Raw genomic sequence first — 22937 nt, 5'->3', positions numbered from 1 at the left:
CAGCTTCCTCCTGATTGTAAACTTTTGTAATGTTCTTATGTTCCTCACCGTTTCAAACCTACTGTATATTTCAGTAGTTCGGTTAGATCTTAACGAAAGCAAAAGAAGTTGAATATGTGGAGAGTATCTGGTGAGACTCTTCTAGCTGCGGACTGGTGGTCCGAGCCCCCCTCACCATTGAGGGGAGTAAGCTACGGAGTTTGCTTTCGCTGCGAGGGTGTAGATGAGGAGGCCGAGAGAGGAAGGACAAAGGAAGTGTGAGATATATACACATTGGCAAGAAGCAGTGTGCAAAATCCGGATCTAACCTTCCTCGTGAATACAATAATAATAATAATAGTGGAAGTAGTAGTAATAATAACATTATTTTATATAGCACCTTTCAAGCTGACTTCTCAAAGCACTTTACAGAACGACGACAACAACAACAAAAAAACACACAATGTAAACACAATGAAAAAACTCAATGGGAGGAGACAGGGGATGCGGGTAAGGAACATGGTAGGAGCACAGGGGCACGGTGTAAAACAGAAGCAGTTAAGTTAAGGCCCCTCTGAAGAAGAAGGTTCTCATTCGAAGAGCTCAGGGAAGGTGACTCTCCGATATCCTTGGGGAGAGGGTTCCAGAGCCTTGGGCCGCAGCAGAGTGTAGGTGGGATGGGGGGACCGATAGGAGACCAGAATGAGAAGAGCGAAGGTTGTGAGGTGGAAAGTAGGATGTTAGGTGCTCAGACAGGTACTATTATAACTTAGGTTAGAATTCCATTTCGCACAGACAGTACTGTACTCTACTCTATCTGAAACACTGTTGAGGTTCAAGGCCTACTGCCACATAAAATATTGCAGTTCCGTTCTTAATTTATTCTCTTGACAGCCTGAGGACAACAAATGTGTTCTGTGACCCTCCCACATGAATGACCCCTGCTCTCCCAAGCAGAACAGCTTGGTTGTCTATGTCTCTTTTGATCTGAACTTCCTGTTTCATGGCTGCTTAGCATGCTGAGGTTTCTGCCATCCAGTACGTTACCAATATTAACACACAGTCGAGTGAATACTGTACACACATCTGCTTTAGGGGTAACTTAACGTATTCCAGAGGCATCCTGTTCAGTTTTTGCTGTTCTGTATTAATTTAAAACTCCATGTCAGTACATTATGTATCTATAAAAAATATTCTTACAGATTTATATCATGTGTATCTGAATTTATTAATGTTATTTCTGTTTTATTTTAATTCTGAACCTTTTTATTTTTGATCTATATGGTTTCAGGAAGAGGTTATTTAGACATGTCTGTTTCTAATGAATGACAGAGCAATTTCTTTATCTTTTAACTGGAAAGATCTAATTCCTTATTCTGTTTGCTTAAGCATGACTCTTTGTAAATTGCATAATGAAATATCGCATTTGTTTACGAAGGGAGCACAATATTAGAGAGTTTTTTTTACTTGCACATCTTTCTTTTCATAGGAAAATCACTGCAGGAGAATCAAAATCCTTGGGGACTGTTATTACTGCGTTTCAGGACTGACCCAGCCCAAGACAGACCATGCTCACTGCTGTGTAGAAATGGGACTGGACATGATCGATACCATCACGTGAGTTTTGAGCTTCTACACTCTTTTGACCTGGAGATGCTAGAATGCATTATTACTGCAAATGTCAGGATGAAACTGGCCATTGTTACCGAATTTATACCGTTCAAAAGTACTGAAATAGTGAAAATCAACTATAATTAAATTAATTTATGTAATGTGCTTCATATATTGAAATGCGATAGATAGATAAGACTTTATTGATCCTGAAGGAAAATTGATGAATATTGTATCTGATTATTGTTTGAAAATGTTCCATGTAAACAACATTAATTATTAATAGATAAAAATGTATTTTATGAGTTTTAATTAATGGCTGGAGTTGTTACTTTAAATAGTCCTTTTGAAAGTAACATTTCCTGTACAAAAGAGGGGCTTTTTGTTTAATATAATTCATAGAACGAATGCTATAATGTTTGATATTTTCTGAAATTATTCATTTGGGAAAGCAAAAGTGGTTTAGAATATGATATGCTTCTCCTCAATTTGTTGTCTTTCTTTCTACTGTCCATGAATCATATTCCCCCAGTCTCCCACCAGCTTACCAGAGGAAGTGTATCTTCTTTAGCTATACTGGCATGTTTCTGTAAATAGAAGTGTTGGTCAGGATGGTGTTACATTTTCACACTTTATTTTTATTTGAATGATATAATATAGTATTTAGATGCAGGTAGAGATCATTATCTTTCTGCAGGTGATTTGACAGCATGGTAACTGCGCTAAAAACCGCATTTTATGTACTCAGACCTGATTTATACATACTGTGTACATACTGGCGTGCTGTGTTTAACTAAGAAAGTACAGTACATGTGCATTATCACTTTACACACAAGAGAAGCAGAAGAAATTGCAGGAATCACTGACTCAGTCCCAGGTCTTTTTTTCACATAACCCAAAAAAGCAACAACTGTCCCTTTGTCTTCCAAATTGGCTGGAGGTGTTGAGCTGAATACTCTTCAGCATGTTAAATGAAGGATTAGGAAGTACACAAGGTGAAACAATTCGGCTCTTTTGATCTCCAGGTCTTGATGGAAACATTAAAAGAACAAAGGCCAGTACAAGGAGGCCTGCCTAATTTGAAGAACTGAGATGTATTTGCAATAGATGCTTTTTTTATTCTGCAGTATCAACAAGCCATATAATTAGAACAGAAACATTTCTCAGCTGGCTTATTTCAAAATACTTTGAGGTTAATTTTAAACACTGGTGGCTACTGAGTAATAAACATTCATAAACAGTCCAATTCGTCGTGCCTTCCCCCCAGCCCTGCAAGTCTGGTAGAAGTGATTGAAATAAAACAAAAGGGAAAAGTGTTGATGCTCTAGAATCAGACCTGAATACTGGCTGATTCTGAAGCACAGCTCCTCGTAACAAAAGGGAGCAAAGGCTCAAACAGACAACGTAATTGAGCAGTTTTATATGGTCACATTCTGTCCTCTTAATGTGATATCTTTCCCGGTTTTTGCAACTCATCTGCTGAAGTACAGCTGAGGTGGAGGGTGTTTGGTGAAAGAGTGCTGTATACCATTTACATTGTACTGTATCTGGCATTCTTGTTACGGTGGCACAGACACATCAATTACTGACATCGACTTCCGAGTTCAATTTCTTTAACACCATCCCAGATGCATGGTTGCGCACACATTTTTCCCTTGGATTCGTTTTCCTGACTAATTAATGAATAGTTAAAAAGAGCAAATGAGACATGAGAAATATTTTGGGTGCAGGATTTTGTGCAGGATTTGTCTGCGATTTGGTGCACGTCTGTGTGTTATTGAGAATGATGACCTGTCCACGTTCTTCCTTTTGTCCCTGAATCTTGGAGATGTTCTTTCTATCTCCAATCTCCCACCAGCTTACCGGCAGAAGAGTATCTTCTTGAGCTATACTGGCAGGTTTTAGAAAAGACTAAACCTGCTCCCATGAGTCTGTGCTACTTCTCGTAGCGCTGGTATTGGTCAGGATGGTGGTACATTTTCACACTTAAATTATTTTTATTTGCATTATACTGTAGACTGTATTTAGCATTACTTAGATGTATGTACAGATCATAATTTCAGTAGTTGACTAAACATGGGGACTTCTAAAATTTACATTTTAACAGTTGCATATGAATCATACGTTGTATCTCAAAGCAGTCTAGGGAAGGGGATTTGTTTTGTGCTGTGGATTTTATGTGCAACTAAAAAAAACACACTAGAATCAAGAATCAAAATTCTATAAAAGAGATCATTATTATGTATTTGTTTGCTTGATGTACAGATAAAAGTGAATCCAATTATTTTTTATTTTTTTTATTTCAAATTGTACAAAGCCCTGGATTTGTAGTAGGTTGTGAAAATGGCACTGTGTGAACTGCAAGAATATAATCAGCAGCTTGAGATTGCCTTCCTGCTGACTTCTGTGTCAAAGATACCTGCGTTATCTATTCATTTACTATTTTATATCACGAGTAATGCAGATTAGGTTATTGTTTCCAGTGTAATATTAAATGTTCCGTAGTAACAATAGGGTTCCATACTTAGGTAGATGTAACTTTTTATGTCTTTCTAATCAAACATGGTATTTGGCAAGTATTTAAAGTTCATTTCTGGTTCCCGAAATCCTTCCTTGAAGGATGGTGTTCAGATTTCCCAGTTTTTTTAAGCTTGCTTCTTATGCACACAGCATTGCACACAGGCTGTAGAGGACAGATGAAGAAAAGTCTTTAAAATACAAAGTAGTCATCCTACTGTACCTTATCTCCTTAAAGCACACATACAAGCCAAGAAGAAAGGTGGCTTTTTTCACGTAACGTGTTATATAAGAGGAATGGCTGGAGGAGGCTATTTATAACTTAAAAAACAGGTCCCTAAAACTGTTTTACAGGAGGAGATCATTTTTCTACCTACAGTAGCTGAAAAAAAAAACGTTTTCTTTAAACTTATTGGCTTTGCAGATTATGTTTTTAAAGGCAATGAACCCATGATTTTTTAGCATATGTTTATTTTGTGGGAGAGTAACTACACTGCAAAATAACCAACAATAAACCAACAACAAATGAGAAATCCCATGTTCTACCACTTCATTGACTTTTCAAATGCACCACTGAAATCCGAAATGTACAGTATATGCTTCGCTATGCAGTATATATTTCCAGATTTGTATTTAAAATAATACATACTGTACTCTTCGCTTGTTCATTCGATACTTCACTCTGTCTCTCACAAGTTAGTAATGTATTCCACACATTATTATAGTTCAAATTTTACATCTGGACTATTCCAGCTCCTGCATCAACTCATTTGAGGGTGGATACTGTACTGTAGATGGTAAAGGTGCATTACAAGACCTACTATACTATATACTGTACATCAATTAGTATTCACATGGGTCCTTCGGAACCATTTCTGAAACATTACAATGAATGAAAATTCCTGTATGAAATTTTTGTTGGTTGCAACAATTTCCAAATGGCTATTTGGATGCTCGTTTTTTAGACATAATACGGTAAGAATAATAATTGCGTTTACATAATACTGATAATAGTAACAATTGTAAGTGTAGTCGCGCGCTGCGGCATAGTGCCTCAGTCCCATTCACCTCTCGGAAGTAAAATGGGGCTGTTGTGTTGAGTCGAAAAGATAAATCAGTTGAAATGAGTCTTCATGGAAATCATTCGTTTACGTACTGTAAGATCAAACTCTGTGTCACTAGTATCAGTGCTTGTGGTGAGACCTTGTCCGTGGTCATTGGTTTCTTGCTGGTAAGTAGTGTGACTTTTACTCCAAGTCAGTAGTTCTTTTATTGCAATCTTGCGCATCTTTGACATGGATTTCAGACGTGGGGCTTTGAGCAAGACCTTTCAGCCTTAGTCAATTTTCACCTATAAATATATCACGCTCTTTACTTATCAAACCTGACTTGCCCATGTACACTTCACAACATGAAGGTCATGGTGAGAGATTTTTGAGTTTTTAAACATAAGTTGCTCTTGCTTAGAAATGTATTGAATGCCTTTGCACCTCCGTACAGAAAATATTTATGAATATAATGCACAGTTTATAGAATACAATTCAAGATACACTGCACAGCATAAGGCTTTAAGAAGAAAATATGGCTTCTGGGGGAAATAACTGTGTCTAGTGTTGCTTAAAATTGCATTCGATTGCTTTCAGCTCAGCTATCAAAAAGATAATGGCCAAAAGAATAAAGTACACCCACACATTGCTTTTGTTAGCTGTCTCTCAAAAAAGCAACTTTCAAAAACAGCATATCAGCTCCCTAAAAAAAGAAAAACTCTGATTCTAAATATAAATGCTAACTGAAATGTAGAACACAACTGTTTTGTGATACGCAACCCGGTCTCATTTCATAATTTTCTATTCTGCAATGCAATGCATGGAAAATAAGAAGGAAAAATAAGTTATTAATCTTGTCACCACGATAGTTCTTAAGCTATTCCAAGTAGAGGTAGATGACCATGTCTATGTAAAAATGTGTCCACTGGTAATCTACTGTATACGTTTTTGTATATTTTAGACCTAAAACATAATTAGATGTTCATGAAAGTCTTAACAAAAGATGAAGATAACCCGATTAAATGCATAACACAAAGACAAGAGATACGGGGTATTAGAATTATTATAATTCCTAAAAGTGAGTGCAGGAGACTACTACTAGGAACTACTACTACTACTAGGAGACTACTACTAGACTACTAGGAAATGTCTATTTGACGTCAATGCTGCTCAACAAGGTGCCACCAGTTCATGAATCTAAGGCTTTACATACTGTACTTTACAAGCATTACAGATGGATCATTTTATTAATTAAATAACCCACATATACTGTACCATACAGTCTTATATATTTTGTCTTCAGGTTGTACTGTATGTGTAACCAGGTTATCTTCATCATTTATTTATAGTTTTTATTAATATCTAATTATGTTTTAGGTCTACAATATATGAGTACAGACAAATCACTGGGGGTTCACAAGCCTTCTCTTGGCCCTCTGTATGAAGTATCTTTCTTGTGTACAGAGGAGGCTTGACAATGAAATAATGTCTGCAGTCTTGTTTAATTGGAAGTCCTGCTTGCTAGACATGATCTTTGACAACCATATTTACCTAATGCATATCTGTGTGGTAATCATGTCTTCAGAACTGTTCTGCCCTTCTTTTTCCTCAAAATGACGCATGGTGTGTCTGTTTCCAGGCTTCTAGGCTGACATTCTACTGTGAGCTAAAATTAAATTGGACAGGCTGACTTAGATCCTCTTTAAATTTGACAGCTATGAAAATATTTCATTTTAAAATCATCTCATTTATAAATTCTCTCTCGGTGTTTCTTTCCCTGTCTCTTCATTTCATGCACACTGACACACAGCTGTACAGTATATAGCATTTGAGGTTCTGCGTGTTTATAAATATCTCTCTGGATGAAGACACAGTATTTTTCTATTTATTTTTTTAATAAAAATTCCAGCACAATCGCTCCTGGGTCTCAACTGCTTTGCTATGGGAGAACCAGTGCATTCCTGGTATAAATTAATGATGAACGTGTAAGCAGGCTCAGTTTATGTTTAACTTCAATGCAATCAATACTAATTCTAAAACAGTAAAACTAAAAATGAGTTTAATAATGTGATGTAACTAGAGAGTAAAAGAGTATTGAGTATTTGGTGCTCACGACTTCCTTGTAAAAAAAGATGTGTACAGGGACAGGTCGCAATGGTATAATGAGTCATAGCATATAGCCATGCACTATGGGGTAAAATAATCTTTAAAATATGAAGCAATTAGAGGAATTTTAAGCAATACGTGAAAAGGCACACCAAAATTTCACAGAATAGCATTAGACACAAAACCTATAAAAATAACTCACAAGATGTATTTATTGTATATATGTTTCTTTGTGGGCAGAGGATTAAAAAAATGGAAGTTTGCACCTTTGAGGGTCTGAACCAGCAAAGGAAGTCTTTCTGAGTACAGATTTAGCCTTGTGACTGAGAGGTCATGAGCTCAACCTGAGATATCTTGTTGCCAGTTGACTGGATTGGTATTTCTAAAACAGTGGTGTATAATTAGAGAAGCCTTGGCTTATTTTATTATTTTAAAAACTTTATTTCAAGTTTCTCATGCTCACAGATAATTCACTGAATAATCAAGCTGCGGGTTATTTTAAAAACCTTTTCCATGACCACTATCCAACTCCCTATACTGTAGCTGTTAACTCTTAACCCGAAGTCTGTGGATTCTGGGCTTCTAACTTGCTGCAGAGCAGGATACACACTGAAACGTGGATTGAGCAATCTTGTGTGTGGTACCATGCCTATGTCCTGCCAAGTCAGGCTCCACCTCACCACGACCCTCTAAAGACGAAGCGGTTAATGCAAATGAATGAATAGATGTTGCCTTCCTTTTGTGTTCAGATCAACACAAGACATCCTGGACTTGTTTTATGTCTAATGCTATTCTGTGAAATTTTGGTGTGCCTTTTCACGTACTGCTTAAAATTCCTCTAATTGCTTCGCTTTTTAAAGAGTATTTTACCCACAGTGCATGGCTATATGCTATGACTCATTATAAATAAATTGTATTTTTATGGTTTCTGTCCAGGACTTGGCTGCCATGTGAAACTAAGACTATGCAGGTCACTGTCCTGAAAGCTAAACAAAAGAGATTAAAGGTTTAAAAGCCTGCTTGTCACAAACTAATGAGCTCCATCTTACATGTGTTATCTGTGCTGTCAGCCTTCAGTGTCAGTCAGAAATAAAAAAAAAACAATAAGAGTGGAATGTAAATTTGGTACTTTTATTTCAACATATTTTTGCCAATCTTAAGGTATTCTCGCAAACAGAATGAAACAATTAATGCACTATTTCCATTGGATTACTAAAATTTTCCTTCTCATGTTAAGCAGTATGAATTGCTATAATACTGTCTGTGTGTTTTTTAACATATGTTGTGAAGGGATGAATTGCAGCAGCTCGCACAACAGTTCAAAGTAAACCCTGGGCCGTGATCCTGAATTCTCTGCCACATGTCGTTGCCGGTATCATCCAGGTCTGTTGCCGAGGCCACAGAAGTGGATCTGAACATGAGGGTTGGGCTTCACACAGGCAGAGTTCTCTGTGGTGTCCTGGGGCTCCGCAAGTGGCAGTACGATGTCTGGTCCAATGACGTCACACTGGCCAATGTAATGGAAGCTGGTGGACTGCCTGGGTAAGTCTCTGCATTCGGAGTACTCCACACGTTTAACAGAGAAGCGACAGTCCACACTCTTCTTGAGCACATCTGCGATTTGAAAGGATCTGTACCCAGTATTCAATATTAAAAGAACAACCTGTATCCCCCCCCCCAACCCCTGTAAAACTGTTCCTGAGGGCTGAAAGCTCATCAATGATTCAACATCAATGTTGTATTTTATTGGAAAAATATGTAGAACTTTAATTACAATACTGTCCATTAATAAGGTATGTACTCCTAACATAACCTTCTAGGTTTCACTGTACAAGATGATTTGTATATATATACTGTTCACATTACATTACTTTTTCTATAAAGTTAGTTGTACCAACAGAGAGGTGCTGTCTCGGATACACGATATTCAGTAAAAGAAACATACCAAAAGTCCATCAGCAGAATCAATGGAAAAAGAAACATTAATCAGAAATAGCGTGATGTTAACAAGCTAAAACACACTTACATTTAGCAACATGACTCTGATAGAAATGAACCAGTATTATTAGTGTCACGATTGTAGTCCCTCCCCCTTAAGGGCGCCAGTTCTTCCTTGTTTGCCTCATTCCCCGCACCTGTTCCTTGTTCTCGCCTCCTTCCAGTCCCCCTTAAAAGCCAGGCGCTGACGTTAATCCGGGCTCTGCATCTGATTCCCATATTGTGCGAGCCCGGGACCTGGTTGCGCCTGGCTCCGTTATGTTTTTAGGTTTCTGTGCCTGTTCCTGTTCCCCTCGCCGGTTCCGACCCGGTTCCTGTTTTTAATCCTTCGTTTTGGATGGATCACCTGGCCATGGACTTTCGCCCGTTTTTGGATTCGCCCATGGACTTATTCTTTGGATTGTTTGCCTCGGCCACACCTTCTCCGTACACCAGCGCACCAAGGACACGCCCCCGTCTTCGTTCCCGTCTCCTGCAAGACTTTCCCCCCGGGTTTTCTCACTCTAACCCGGATTGTGTCGCCCGGATAGGGTCTGGAAAGAACTGTTCCGTTACAATTAGTATGTTTGTGTAATTGCTATTGTTCTTGATACTGTGCCGTACAGTGGACTGCTGAAAATGAATAGGTGAAACTGGTGACTGGTAACTGGTGACAATGAATAGTATTCATTATTATTAGGGTATTGATGACCTCCAGTCAAAGATTATTTTATCTTATCAGTTAGGTAGTGCTACATAGAAAGTTGTGCTCAAATGTTATGTTGTCTTAAAATAATACCACACTGAGAGATTTTCTCCTCTCCACCTCCTCATAGGAAGGTTCATATCACAAAAACCACTCTGGAGTGCCTCAATGGCGACTATGAAGTAGAGCCAGGATATGGCCATGAAAGAAACAGCTTTCTTCAGAAACACGACATTGAAACCTTTTTTATTGTGCCATCTCATCGGCGAAAGGTAAGGAAACCAGGGTTTTTAATATTTAAGGGCCACCATAAATCCCCTTCCCAACTCTCCATTCAGCTGGATAATCCAATGAGACCAACTCAAATGGAAGCAACATACAGTACAGTGATTTGTCTTTTTTTTTTAAAGAAAAAAGCCAATAGTCCTTGCATAAAGACAGAAAATTACAAATCAAAGAAGACAAACATTTCTCAAAAATCTACTGTAAGCTTATCAACAAATAACGGCTCCAATAGGGCCTGTCTAGAAAGAGAACAGCCTAGGACCAGACGACGGCCTGTGGAAGTGGCTGAGGCAGTGGTCCCAAGCCCTGGTCTGCTGGTTTTTGCGCCAGCTGTGTCTTCACACTGCTCACACTGAAGTCAGTTTCCAGTTTGAGGATCATCGTCACACTCGCTCTCAGCTCTTGAAAGATAAAGCTGGAAAGGGGTTGATGATGATGCAGCACGTTGCACATGCAGAGTCCTTCAAGTCTCTCAAGAGACAATTTCCAGATTCACCCTTTACTGTAGCCTTCTGCAATCGCCTACTGCTCACTCCAGCCATTATCAGTGAGCTTCCAACAGATGTGAATCATGCAGCAAATTATTAGCTACTGAAAACAAAAATAAAACATTTCCTCCACAGCTAATAATGATGATGAAACATGGAGCATGAATGTGTTAGGTGATGGTTTAATAGTTTTGTTAACATCATCTCTGTGTGAGTGGACTGGGTCCTACTTCTCAACTTCCTATTCTCATGAGAGTCAATTCCAGTGACATCCAAAAGAGAAACAAAAAGCATTGCAACGTGTTAAGTGTTTTACATAAGTGATCATTATGGTTCTCATATGAATGTGATAACACACTTTAGTCATGATTAGCTGGCCACTTTCACTACTATAGTAGTTACCAGAATGAACAGGGAAAAAATAATTACTGTCGCACTTAATCGCTTTGTAAATGGCAAAGTGTCACCTCCCAAACCAAGAAATGAAAGCCACAACTTATCCATACATAGTCTAAACTGATCGCTATAATACTGAAGGAAAAAAAAACAGGAATATCAAAAATTAAAAATTAAAATCAAATGTAAAAAAAAATCTACTAATTTTAAAATGAGAAACAAATGTGTTCTGCTGTTATTAGAACTTAAGAAAGCAACATCATGTTTAGGGGTCTTTCAAAGGTGATCAACAAACAGCATCTCGTAGTATCTTTCTTGCCTAACTTTCTCCCTCAATTCAATATGTGAAGTAATTTCACTCATCTCTAACTGAACTGCGGTGTATTGGAGTTATTGACGCATAATGGCTGCCGAGCATCATCCAGGCGGGTGGGACACCTCAGTGCTAGAAGAAATGGGTCGCACACAATATGTAATTTGGGTTAAGATCCTTTGGGTTGAAATCTGTATGGATTACATAACTGCAAAGAATTCTTCTTGATGAACTGTATTCACAGGAAAGTCAGTTAACGATGAACAGCTCTCCCAGCGTCTCCTATGTTTCTCTACTTCAGTGACAAGGACATGAAATCTATTTATGTGGTTAGTGGCCCGCAGCAGCCTAGAACATTGCTTTCCTTTGAGTTAAATACATTTATTTGTATTTAAATCTATAATCACTTTATAAGACTTTCTGCTACTAAAACTAGTACTCTTGCTTCTCTTTTGTCTCTGAACGCATGTTAGGTTGTTGAAGCAATTAATCACATAGTTGCCTGTGTAGCTAGCATTTCAAGAAGCCCGGTTCCTTTAAGATAGAAATATCTTAAAAGATATCCTGTTAAGATAGAAAACACCTGAGCTAGCTGCTCAGGGAATTCTGGGGGTGTTTTATGCACCAATGATGCAATTTTGCAGACAGGAGACAACCTGTAGAAAGGCTGTGGTGAGCTCTGTGCAGATTGTAGCATTTTTCAGTTCAATCAGAGGGGCAGCAGACATACTGTACTGTATATTGATATGGGGATGGTATCTGTTTAACACAAGGATGCCTTAGGGGCAGATTTAAGACAACCTTACTGCACGATCAGAGGGTCAATAATCAAGTGCTTGAGTCGAAAGTCACCTCTTTGAATTTCTCCTGTTACTGAAAGATGACTCCATAAGTGTCGGATTTCTGGTAGGACGCCATAAAGTGCTAAGATTGCAGTGGCATGGCTTCAGGAAAACAATCCAGAGAACTTGCCAGAGCCAACTTTTTCCAGCTGACCATGGAGCTAACCCACCAATGCTATCAACAGTAAACGCCTGGGTGAACCAGCAACTGGCTGGCCTCTGCTGCAGCCACACAGGGGGAGTGACAGAACATCCCACTGCAGTCAGTCCAGCGTTCGCACCGATCTGTGCAGCAGTACTGACAGGACTGTGTTCACATTCAAAGATGTCATACTTGATACTGACTTTGCAAAACTTCCATTTCGGTAGCGTTTTTCTGGGATTTTTCTGATTTCAGTTATTGCTGTGTTTGATGAAATATGTTCAACCTGTTGCGTTTCTTTGTGCATCAATATATTTACTCCTCTTGCATCACAGTATCTTAGATTATTTTGCATGAGTACTTCAAGACGTTTGGTTTTTCTTTACCTATGGTGTACGCTCTTGGCAATGGAGTGGCAGAAAGACATCTGGAGTCAGGTGCTAATTGGTCGTGATCAAAGGTGGTGTTGAGAGGTTTTAGAAGTGTAGAAACTATATGAACATTTTCCAGGATTCAGTGGATTCAAATCCTATGTGTTATTATAATTTGAAAAAAAAAAAATTATTTTCATAGAAGTCATAGGAGTCTTATCATGTTCTCTTTGGTGCTGATATTGTGTTGATGTATTGTAAGCATAGCAGTGCAATAAAATCACAGTTGTGCTTCTTGTGATAACAGTTAAAAAACATTGTCTGAGATGACCTTAATTTGGCATTAAAGGAGGGTTACTGTGTTTGTTTTTCTTGCACATTCCAAGAATAAAACTGCTGTATAACAAACTGTTTTTCAATAGATACTGTACCACTGTGCCCAAGAATAAACTTGGGTAAAAAACATTTTAAAAGTTAAATGAGTAAACAGAACTTTAGTCTGGCGATTCCTAGAAATCACATTACACGACACACTGATTACAGCTTTTATTCTGTTTTGACAGATATTCCCTGGATTAATCCTCTCCGATATAAAGCCTGCTAAAAGGATGAAGTTCAAAACAGTCTGCTACTTGCTGGTTCAGCTCATGCACTGCAGAAAGATGTTCAAAGCTGAGATTCCCTTTTCTAACGTCATGACCTGCGAGGATGATGACAAGGTAAAATCAATGTGAACAATCAATAGCGACCTTACATTATATTCCCCATGTGTATTTGTGTGCATCATTCCTCCTTTTGTCCAGAAAGCGGTCTATGTGATAATGTTGTTAAACGGTTAAGTATTTATTTTATGTTCCAAAGCTGATGGAGTTAAATCCCTGTTGTGGTTTACCTTCTAATCTGGCTCACGGCATTAAGTCCAACTACCCACCTTTTAAGGATTGACAGGATTTCTGTGCTTCTTGGATAAAATGAATGCAAAAAAAAACATTCCTAAATTTACAAAATGTTCCAGGCAGTCTAGAATTAGGTGATAAGACTAGTAAACTGCAAACTATGAATATACAGTATGTTTCCAACTGAAAAGGCTACAAAAATCAGAGGTTTAGATTTAGTAGTGAATTTTAAAACCAAATTAAATGGTTCAATTTGCAGTAAGCTTGTTATTGAGTGTCAAGGCAATGGTGATCAACACGTAATAGGCATATTTAACTTGCTCGCTTTCATTTAAATAAAGCTTAGGGTTTCATTTTGTAAATGTTTCCTTATTCTGAGGTTGGGGCCAGCTAGGTACACTTGGAAGAATGGAATCCCTTCTTACCAAAAACCAAAAGGAAGTAATTATTAAAGTGAAAGTTATGCACAGTAGCAAGGCCCTAAAACAGTTACTGGAAGAATTTTGAATCTAATCCCAGAATTCCCACACCTGCCAGAATCAGAACAGCTTCCAGTCAACAGAGGCCACAACCCAGTATGTGACCTCCTGTCACGGCCTATGACACCAGAACTGAGCATCTCAAATGTCTGTAAATACCTTTAAAATTGATATTGTTTTGGCAACAATGTTATGCAATTCATAGGTCTTGCCAAAAAAAATTATTGAGATTGAAAGAAAGAAGCATCAAACAGTTTACTCTCATGGCGGTGCTGAAAAAATGTACCAAGAAGCCAGTCCCTCCTTTCTCTCATTTACTGCTTCTGTCATGTACAGTAGCTGTTCAAGTGCAATATAGACAAGCTATAGTTAAAGATGCCCAAAACACCCAGCTGTTAGATTTGGCGTTGAAGATAAATAGCAGGTACTGTATGCATGGGTTCCATTCAGAGCGTTTAACAATAACAGCAGTTATGATTTTATTAGGTTACCACTTAATTGATTTTAGGCTTGATTTACACTCAAGCTACTGACAAGTCTAGTTCTTTGATACCATTAATTGTGTAATTCACATACCGTTTAAAACTGTACATAATTTAAGTGCCCTCTTAAGATCCCTTGTGGGACATACTTTTCTGAAATGTGGTAATGAGTTTTCTTGATGCTATATAGGGAGGAACATTCAACGTGCGTAGCATGGAATAACAAATTGAGATTTTATATGCAAAATATACAGTATTCTCCCACCTTTTTTTCTACAGAGAAGGGCACTCAGAACTGCTTCTGAAAAGCTAAGGAATCGTACATCCTTTTCAACTAATGTAATACACAACACCCCTGGCACCAGAGTAAACAGGTATATCAGTCGCCTAATAGAAGCTCGACAGACTGAGTCAGAAATGGCAGATTTACATTTCATCACATTAATGTACAAACGTGCTGAGCGGGAACAGAAAGTAAGTGAATTTTGTGTTAAATTGTTCATTCTTTCTCTGTCTGGCTGTGTACGAGTATTGTTTTGTGTTAATCTTCATTGAAAACATCAGATTTTCTTAGACGCACTAAAATGTTATGCAGGAAATAATCTGTAGTTTAGATCAAATGAATTATGAGCACTGTTTGTAAATCTAATATTAAAATTGTTTTAATGCCAGGCTTACCTTTTTCATTGTTTATGTTTTAGACGTGCAGAAATAATTACCACTATGACACACAAGCTTTTAAGTCGGATGGATTTCCCTTTAACAGTTTGTTTTGTATTCTTTATAATCTGCAATACATTTACAGAGCTTTAAAAGGGGCTTAATGACCTGATACAACAGATACTTCTCAGGCTTGCTCATTTCGTGACTCACTGCCTTCCCAAGCCAGTGGAAATTAGGAAATCTGCATTTGTTTCTGATTCAGTTTTCCCTTGGATAAAAAAACAATGTAAAGCAGTCGTAAATCAGCTACAGTATGGTTGTTCATTCGAATGGTGACAAGATGTATAACATTACTTTTCAAAGATTACAAAGATGAAATTACTCAAAAATTGGGTTGACAGGTGCAAAACAGAAGACAAAATCACATATTTTCAATAAGCAGTCAATGTATAATCAGACCAGTTCAGTAACAATGGTTCTGATAAAGATTTAAAAGCAGAACTATATGTTTGCTAAAGTGAACCTTGAAATCAGGTGCCATCCCTTCTCTCAGATGATCGCCATCGTCAGCTAAACGACAAGAAGGCACCGCTGTGTTTTGCTGAGCGAATGCTACCAAAGAAAAAGATCATGATGAATAGATCTGTATCTTTCCTGATGTTTTAAAGTGTGACACTTTCAGGGTACCTTAACAGGATGTTTTTATACTAGGCAGATCTTGGTAAAACATGCTCACAGCCATAAGGTAAAATTCGTAGCAGGTTTTATGTTTATAGCGTAACAAAATAGAAAAAAAAAACAACCACATAAACAAAACCTTGGTCTATCCGTGATCCAGCTGTTCATCTTGTACACTTGCCCCACCTTAAACATATGGGCAGCTAAACTGTTTACTGGCTTCACAATAAAGTCTTTTCCTGAGACTCTTTCACAAATCTCTCTCAAATAAAATACTCACAACACATCGACAGTATCATGCCTACTTTGGTCACGCTAATGTTGCCAACAACATCCTGTTAGCCTGGACGTCCTGTATTTCAGATGAAAACCTTTTTTCCTTTCATTTAATTTGTCCTTAAAATAATGAACATCAATGACCTGTTTAATAAACAGAATTACATCATGCCCCGTTCAGCTAACCTAAAAGCAAATCGTTCAGTATGTTACCAGTTTACCTGACAAGCTAAATCAGGAGCAAGGTAAGGGGGGTGGCCAATGGAGACAGACTCATTTCCTGTGTGAAGGCCATTGAATATTGCAGACTTACTTCAGTCACTTCCTTGTTCCTCTCCCCCAAAGGGACTCTGCTCACTTCCTGGCAAGCAGAGGCTGACGGCTCAGCTTCAGTTTTTTTAAATGTCACTTGATCAACTGTGTTCTCATTGTTCACGTGATGAAGGATAACATGTAATTCCCCATTGCTCTCTGGGGAATGTACTGTAGTTTAAACAAGAATCTCATGAACATGCCACCCTCATACAAAAGATGCAAGAATTACAATACGAGTTGCATGAAATTCAGGGATGCATTAATTTATGGATGACACCTTGTTAAGGAATATATACTATAATGATTGTTTTGTACTGCAAACAATTTAATTATAATACAGTGTCTTTACTATTCACCAATATATCACAAAGAATCATTTGCCATCTTCATGGCCAATCTGGTCCATCCCAACACAGTGCTTTCCCGTGTGCGCACACAGTGTCAATAATTTTCTTTTTTTTTTAAGTATATAAAGATGGGTTTCTAATTAACTGCAATTTACTTTATTATTTACTTTCACAGTTACTGTACCATACCATGCAATGGAGCAGATTAAACAGATATCCGTGAGTGGCAATGGGAAGGCAGTAAGGACAATTTTCATAAATTCAAACACTATTTGAGCAAACCTGAAATGCATTAATCCTGAATGTAACAAGCAGATATCACTAGCTATGATTTATTGGATTTGTTAAATAACAAATCAGATTTTTCTCATGTACAAATGCTTAATTAATGGACACTTGAGTGATAATAGCTATTTTGTATTGATAGTGTCATTTGCAAGCCCTTCACAACGATACTCTTTTTAACTAAAGTGTTACAGTTATTATAATATAAATTGATAATGATTTTTTTTCTTTCAAAAGAAACAGAAATTATACATACTGTAGATGCTTTTTCTTCTTAATTTAGCAAAACAAATGTGAGTTCCAGTATTCTGCAATTTGCAATGCAAAAATTAAATAGCTAAATACGATAACTGAACATTAGCTTTTTGAGCATAAAATAGAAAAGTTCCTGAACTACCAACAGGCCAGTTTTGCAAATAACAAAAAAAGTATGATTTCTGCACTTCTAAAGCAATTCAAGTTAAATACTGCAGGAGCAAGCTTGTTAATAACATATCACTGCATGGGAAGATGTTCTGCGACTTTGCATAAAAAATTGTATTTTGTTTTCAGGCCTTTTCTCAAATATTTGATACACAGCTTCCCCGCTTCCATTTTAGGATACTGTTCGAGAATTTAATTTTATTTTAATGTGTCTGATCTGATCTCTCTTTAATACATTAGAAAGCAGAAAAGCAGTTGTGACACAGAAAAAAAAGCGTGTGTCAGATCAGAGACATCCACCCACGCCAGCCTAATAATCTAAAGACTTGTCTTCTGCCTCCACATTTCATCAAAATAGGAACGGATGAGAATATTTGGGTCATTTCATGTGTATGTTGACAAGAGAAGGAGTTTCTGGGTTGCCTAGAGGAGGGGGTTTATTCAGAGTTTATTAATTAAGATGGTTTATTTAATATTTTTAGGAGATATATTGATATGCCTCCTAAATATAACCAGACTTTGCAATGAGAGTTGAGTGAATGAATCATCTAGTACCAGCAAGTGCAATATTTATTGTTTAAAATGTTTTTAAAATTTCCATGTTAAAGGCACAATATGTGATGCGTTTTTATTTTGTTTTTCTTTCCCCATACAGTACCATCAGCTTCATGATGAATATTTTACCAGTGCAGTAGTTCTCTCTCTGATCCTTGCTGCCTTATTTGGCCTCATTTACCTTCTAATAATCCCACAGTATGTATTCGCAGATGTTAAAATTTTATTTCTCAGTTCATTCATAACAATTTTGCCTTCTTAAAAATTACCATGTACTAACGTGTCACCCTCTGTGCTTTTCTCTAGGAGCACAATTGTTCTTGTCCTCTTGGTATTCTGCATATGCTTCCTTGTTTCTTGTATTATGTATCTGCATGTCACTAGAGTACAGGTAATACTTGCTTTATGTTTTCTTCAATTGTTTCTTCCCCCATGAGTACTAATTTCCTGACTAATCAATCACTTTGTGTTTCAATTGCAACAGGCATTTTTTAATGTAATTTTATCACCTGTTTTCAAAATGATCTGTTTTATCTTTATTTGCATGGAATCATATGTCATATCATCGTTTAAATATTCATTTTTTGCTCTCACTTTGGTTGTCTTTTCATTGTCAGCCTATCACAATAGTCTGCAGACTTGATTTTGTGTTAGACATTTACGGTATATAGACTACGTTCCATTGACTAGATTGCCATTATTTTTTTCTGTGATCCATTCATAATTTATTCTTACGAAGAAGCTCTGATTATTTATATAAAATCTGGCTCATAAGTCATAAGGCTTATGCGTTGTATGAAGTTCATTATTTTGAGTTTTTCTTTTCCTTTAGAAATTTCATAAAATACTGCCTGTCACCTTGCCTAATATATCGCAAATACCAAGAAAATCAGGGGTATGTAATTAGGCTTGTGTGTTATTTTAGGGCCTACAAAGTAATTCAGTGTTTTTCAGGCAACTTCAGTTTTTACTGTTTATCTTCTAGATCCTGAAGTAAGAGACCCTAATATGTTTTATCACCATTATTACAAGGACAGCACCATACCACTACATTATACCTTGATAGTCCTCTATCTTCTATCCATGTACAGTAGTTGTTTAGTACTTCTAGGTAGTGTGACACAATGTAGCTGTGATATGACACCAAGTGTATAATGGACAGAATATCCATAGCTGTTAGTTTAGCCTTGTATGACACAGTAGGTCGATGCAGTGTAACAGGAGACTGATAATTTGAGCACTGTAACACAGTTTAGATTGTTGTTGTATTCAACACGGAGATACAAGAGTCTACTTAAGCTGCAAATTTTCTTGGAGGTGACAGAAATGAGATTTTCCGATAAAGTAGATGTGTAAATTGAATTTAAAGCCATTACATGAATTAACTGCTCACTACTTACTGAGAGCAAGTGTTTCCAAACTAAAGAGTAATTGAGATGTGTATCCCAAATGTAGGTTTGGAACCTCAGACAAAAAGCTATGCTATCTGGAATTCATTAGAAGAAGGTATCATGTTAATATCATGGGTATTCATGCATAAATGTCTTGCAAACTCACTGGGGCTATAGAGGAATTGAATAAGGACTTAGTCACAGGACTAAGAAGGGAACTTTAAGAGTTAGAACTGGAAATAGGAGACGTTGTGAATGTAACACAAGTAGAAGTTTGCCTACATTTCTGCCATGACACTTACACAAGTGTTAGGATCATGTAGGATGTTGACATGTTTACAGCACAACTGCAGTCCCAAATTCTCTGATCGGTTATTAAATCCCAGTAACAAAATAAACATTGACTTTATAGAAAACTTTTACTAATTTCGAATAAGACAGAAAGTCACAAACGTTGTGAAAGTACTGTAAGTCGCCATGTTGTCGGACACGCTGGTCTCACTACAGCCAAGAGCGAGAGTTTGCAAGAATTGCAACTTGAAGTGCCCTTCCCGCTCACTAGTCACTGTAACGAGTAATGCAATGCAATGTACCAGCGAACAAGTAAGCACCACAGAAATCTTCTCACATGATCTGCATGCAGAGTTAACAAGCCGTATCTGTTGGTAAAACTGCCTCAAAATCTAAATCAATATTTCCATTGGATTAAAAGAGGTGTATTCACAAGCCATGTCACTGGAGGTTTTGTTGCGTTGTTCTAAATTGAAGATGGTGCTGCGCCTACAGTACCTGGAAATTTAATCTATTTTGTGATGTAAACTGGAGGTTTTACAAGTTACTGTGTACATTCTACTTTTGTTGTGGTTTGAAATGCACTTGTCAACGCTGATTCTTTATAACCCCGAAATATAAAAACAGCGCTGCATTTCCCCTGTAAAACCACTGTAGCATCAGTACTGCTGTAGCAGTGAGTGAAGCAGTAACATGCTCCATAGTGCACCACGGAACCGCCGGCGGGTCTGAGCTAAGTCAACGTTGACTTAAGATACATGTCTCATTTCATCTAGTTTCACCAACAAGACCAAAAAACCTTTACAGAAAACATTTTATCAATCAGAAATAGACAACTGGAGCTTCATAAAACCCTTTTCAGCACCACAACACACCAAGACAATCGATCACAAGAACACTTTTTATCTGATGATGCACTTCTATGCGTTGGAGGAAACTGAAAAGTATTGGCTATTAGAATTGAATTTTGAAACTGACCGCCTCAAAAAACCTGGTCTGATTGGTGGAAAACGCTCTCATTCATTGTATTTTCAGCCTCTCAGAGCCCTTAGGGGACAGGACTTCCTCTGGGAGCCTCTGGCTGTCATCTACCTACATTCCAACTGTGGATCATTGACACAGAAAGGGTAGTCAATCAGATTCTTATCAGTGGTCATTGTTTTACAGGTTTTTTTCAATGCCTAACAGCAGAAACGGCTCTCTAGCAGTGCCTAAAGGCTTTTTATGGCAACTGCAATGGCTTTTGCATATTTATATTGGCTTTCAATAACTTTTAAACATGTTTTTGGGATGCGAGAAATTTCATTCCAGATCCAGTCTTCACAAAAAAATATGTAGAATGTTTTCAAATTGACTGATTGAAGGTAGTAGACACCTAGGGCAAGGCCTACAAGCACTTTGACACATAAAGAGAGAAGATTTGTGCACAATAAGAGATAAAAGAAGTTTTCCTGTTCACACTCAAAGCCAAGGGGGTTAGCTTCAATTTCAGACCTGAACCAGGTTTCTGCTATGTTCTGCTGCAGAGATATAAAAAAATATTTAAGGGGAGAAAATTCAAGGCGGAAACTGGCTATAGGGGTCTATGGCTTTCAGTGTCCATGGGCACTGCAAGTATCTGTCCTTGTTGTGGGTATATCCAAGGCTCAGGAGGTTACAGGCTGAGAGGGCTCAAATGTTTAAAATTGTCGGAGTGACATTCTGCAATTTTTTTGGAGCATACAATTTTTATAAAATGACATAATACATTCTGCATTTTGGTATAGTTTGTGCTCAGGGGTAAAGATACCCAGAAGCATTTCAAGATATCATTTAGAGACACGTCTCTAAATGACAGTTTGGCTACAGTTAATGGCATCATTAATGTTAGGTGGCTTTAATCAGCGGCAATCAAAACATAGAATCAAGATGTGTTCACTGCAAGGGCAGAGGACTCCTTCTGCGTGTACCTGTGCTGCACAAGCTCTTGGAAACGAAAGAAGAGAACAGTTTAGTTTCACTTTCACATCTCTCACATTTCCTGGAACCTGGCAAAATGCTGTAAATACGTGATAATTGCATCTATCTGCAGTGTTTGAGCATATGCCCTGAACAGCTGCAATGTGTTATTTCATGACAAACAACAAGCTATATGTACAGTATACTACATTATCGAAAGCTAAATCTTAACCAACAACGGTTGTGATTGTAACTGTAAATGCTGAAATGTTTCTTAGTTCCATGCAAGTGTTGAAGATTCAGAACTCATTTCATTTCTAGTTTTACCTGAAGCAAATGTTAAAATATGAGAATTAGATGTAGTAATACAAAGAATCCTGAACTAAAGTAATCATACTTTATCTTCCTTACCACAATTACAATATAAAGTATGTATGTGTAATATCCACAGAGCTTTCTGAAGCTGCACATTGTTTGGAAGTGGCAGAAAGAACATTTTCTTTACGAATAGGATTTGTAAATTGAATTTTACAAAGCAAATGTACAGTAAATATTACACAACAAATCCACTATGCAAAGTAGTACAATTTTCTGGTCTTTAAATAAATTGCAAAAATATAACATTTTTTACATATGCTTTAACAAGAAAAGGTAATAATCTGCATTTTGAAAGTCCATTAGTAACATTTATTTTTTAATTACGTCATTGTAGGCAATTACATAATTGCTCAGGAACACTAAAGACCACGTGTATATTTTGTACAGTATTACATCAGGATCAGGTAATTGAACTGAAGTATAAAAAACACATTGATGATTTAAATATACTTAAAGACTACTTCAGGACTACAGTCCTGAATTGCCAGTCTCCAGGACTCCTATTTTGTACAGCAGTGTCTGTTTACTTTTATCTTTTCAGTACATTTTCTATTCATTCTTGAACTACTGTGTGCAGCAGGTCCATTTTAGAGTGTCTGCTTAATTTTGCAGAGTGGGGTTTTATTTTTGTGTTGTGAGGTACTGATTATAGATAACAGGGTGTTGCAAAGGATTTTGCTTTCCTGTTTTTTCCAGTCATTACATCTTCTTTCATATCAGAACATCTGCATCTAAAGGAGTATTAATGAAAAGCATACAGT

At 37.3% G+C, this 22937-nt stretch overlaps 1 protein-coding gene across 2 annotated transcripts in view; it reads left to right on the top strand.

Moving 5' to 3' along the window:
* LOC148657607 (adenylate cyclase type 1-like) overlaps positions 1-22937 on the top strand; it is an 83945-nt gene that overhangs the window by 38920 nt on the left and 22088 nt on the right. For both annotated transcript variants that reach the window (XR_015941010.1, XM_088644058.1), the window contains exons 5-11: positions 1469-1596; positions 8643-8801; positions 10073-10214; positions 13343-13498; positions 14916-15110; positions 18279-18376; positions 18485-18569. Coding sequence is in view for 1 of the 2 variants with exons in the window: in XM_088644058.1 (XP_088500184.1) it covers positions 1469-1596; positions 8643-8801; positions 10073-10214; positions 13343-13498; positions 14916-15110; positions 18279-18376; positions 18485-18569 (963 nt within the window). In the remaining variant the exon portion in view is untranslated. The remainder of the gene's footprint in view (positions 1-1468; positions 1597-8642; positions 8802-10072; positions 10215-13342; positions 13499-14915; positions 15111-18278; positions 18377-18484; positions 18570-22937) is intronic.

This window comes from Lepisosteus platostomus, chromosome 8 (assembly GCF_059453375.1).
Source record: "Lepisosteus platostomus isolate fLepPlt1 chromosome 8, fLepPlt1.hap1, whole genome shotgun sequence".
In the NCBI taxonomy this organism is placed as follows: Eukaryota; Metazoa; Chordata; class Actinopteri; order Semionotiformes; family Lepisosteidae; genus Lepisosteus; species Lepisosteus platostomus.
This window is presented reverse-complemented; position numbering and strand designations above follow the sequence as displayed.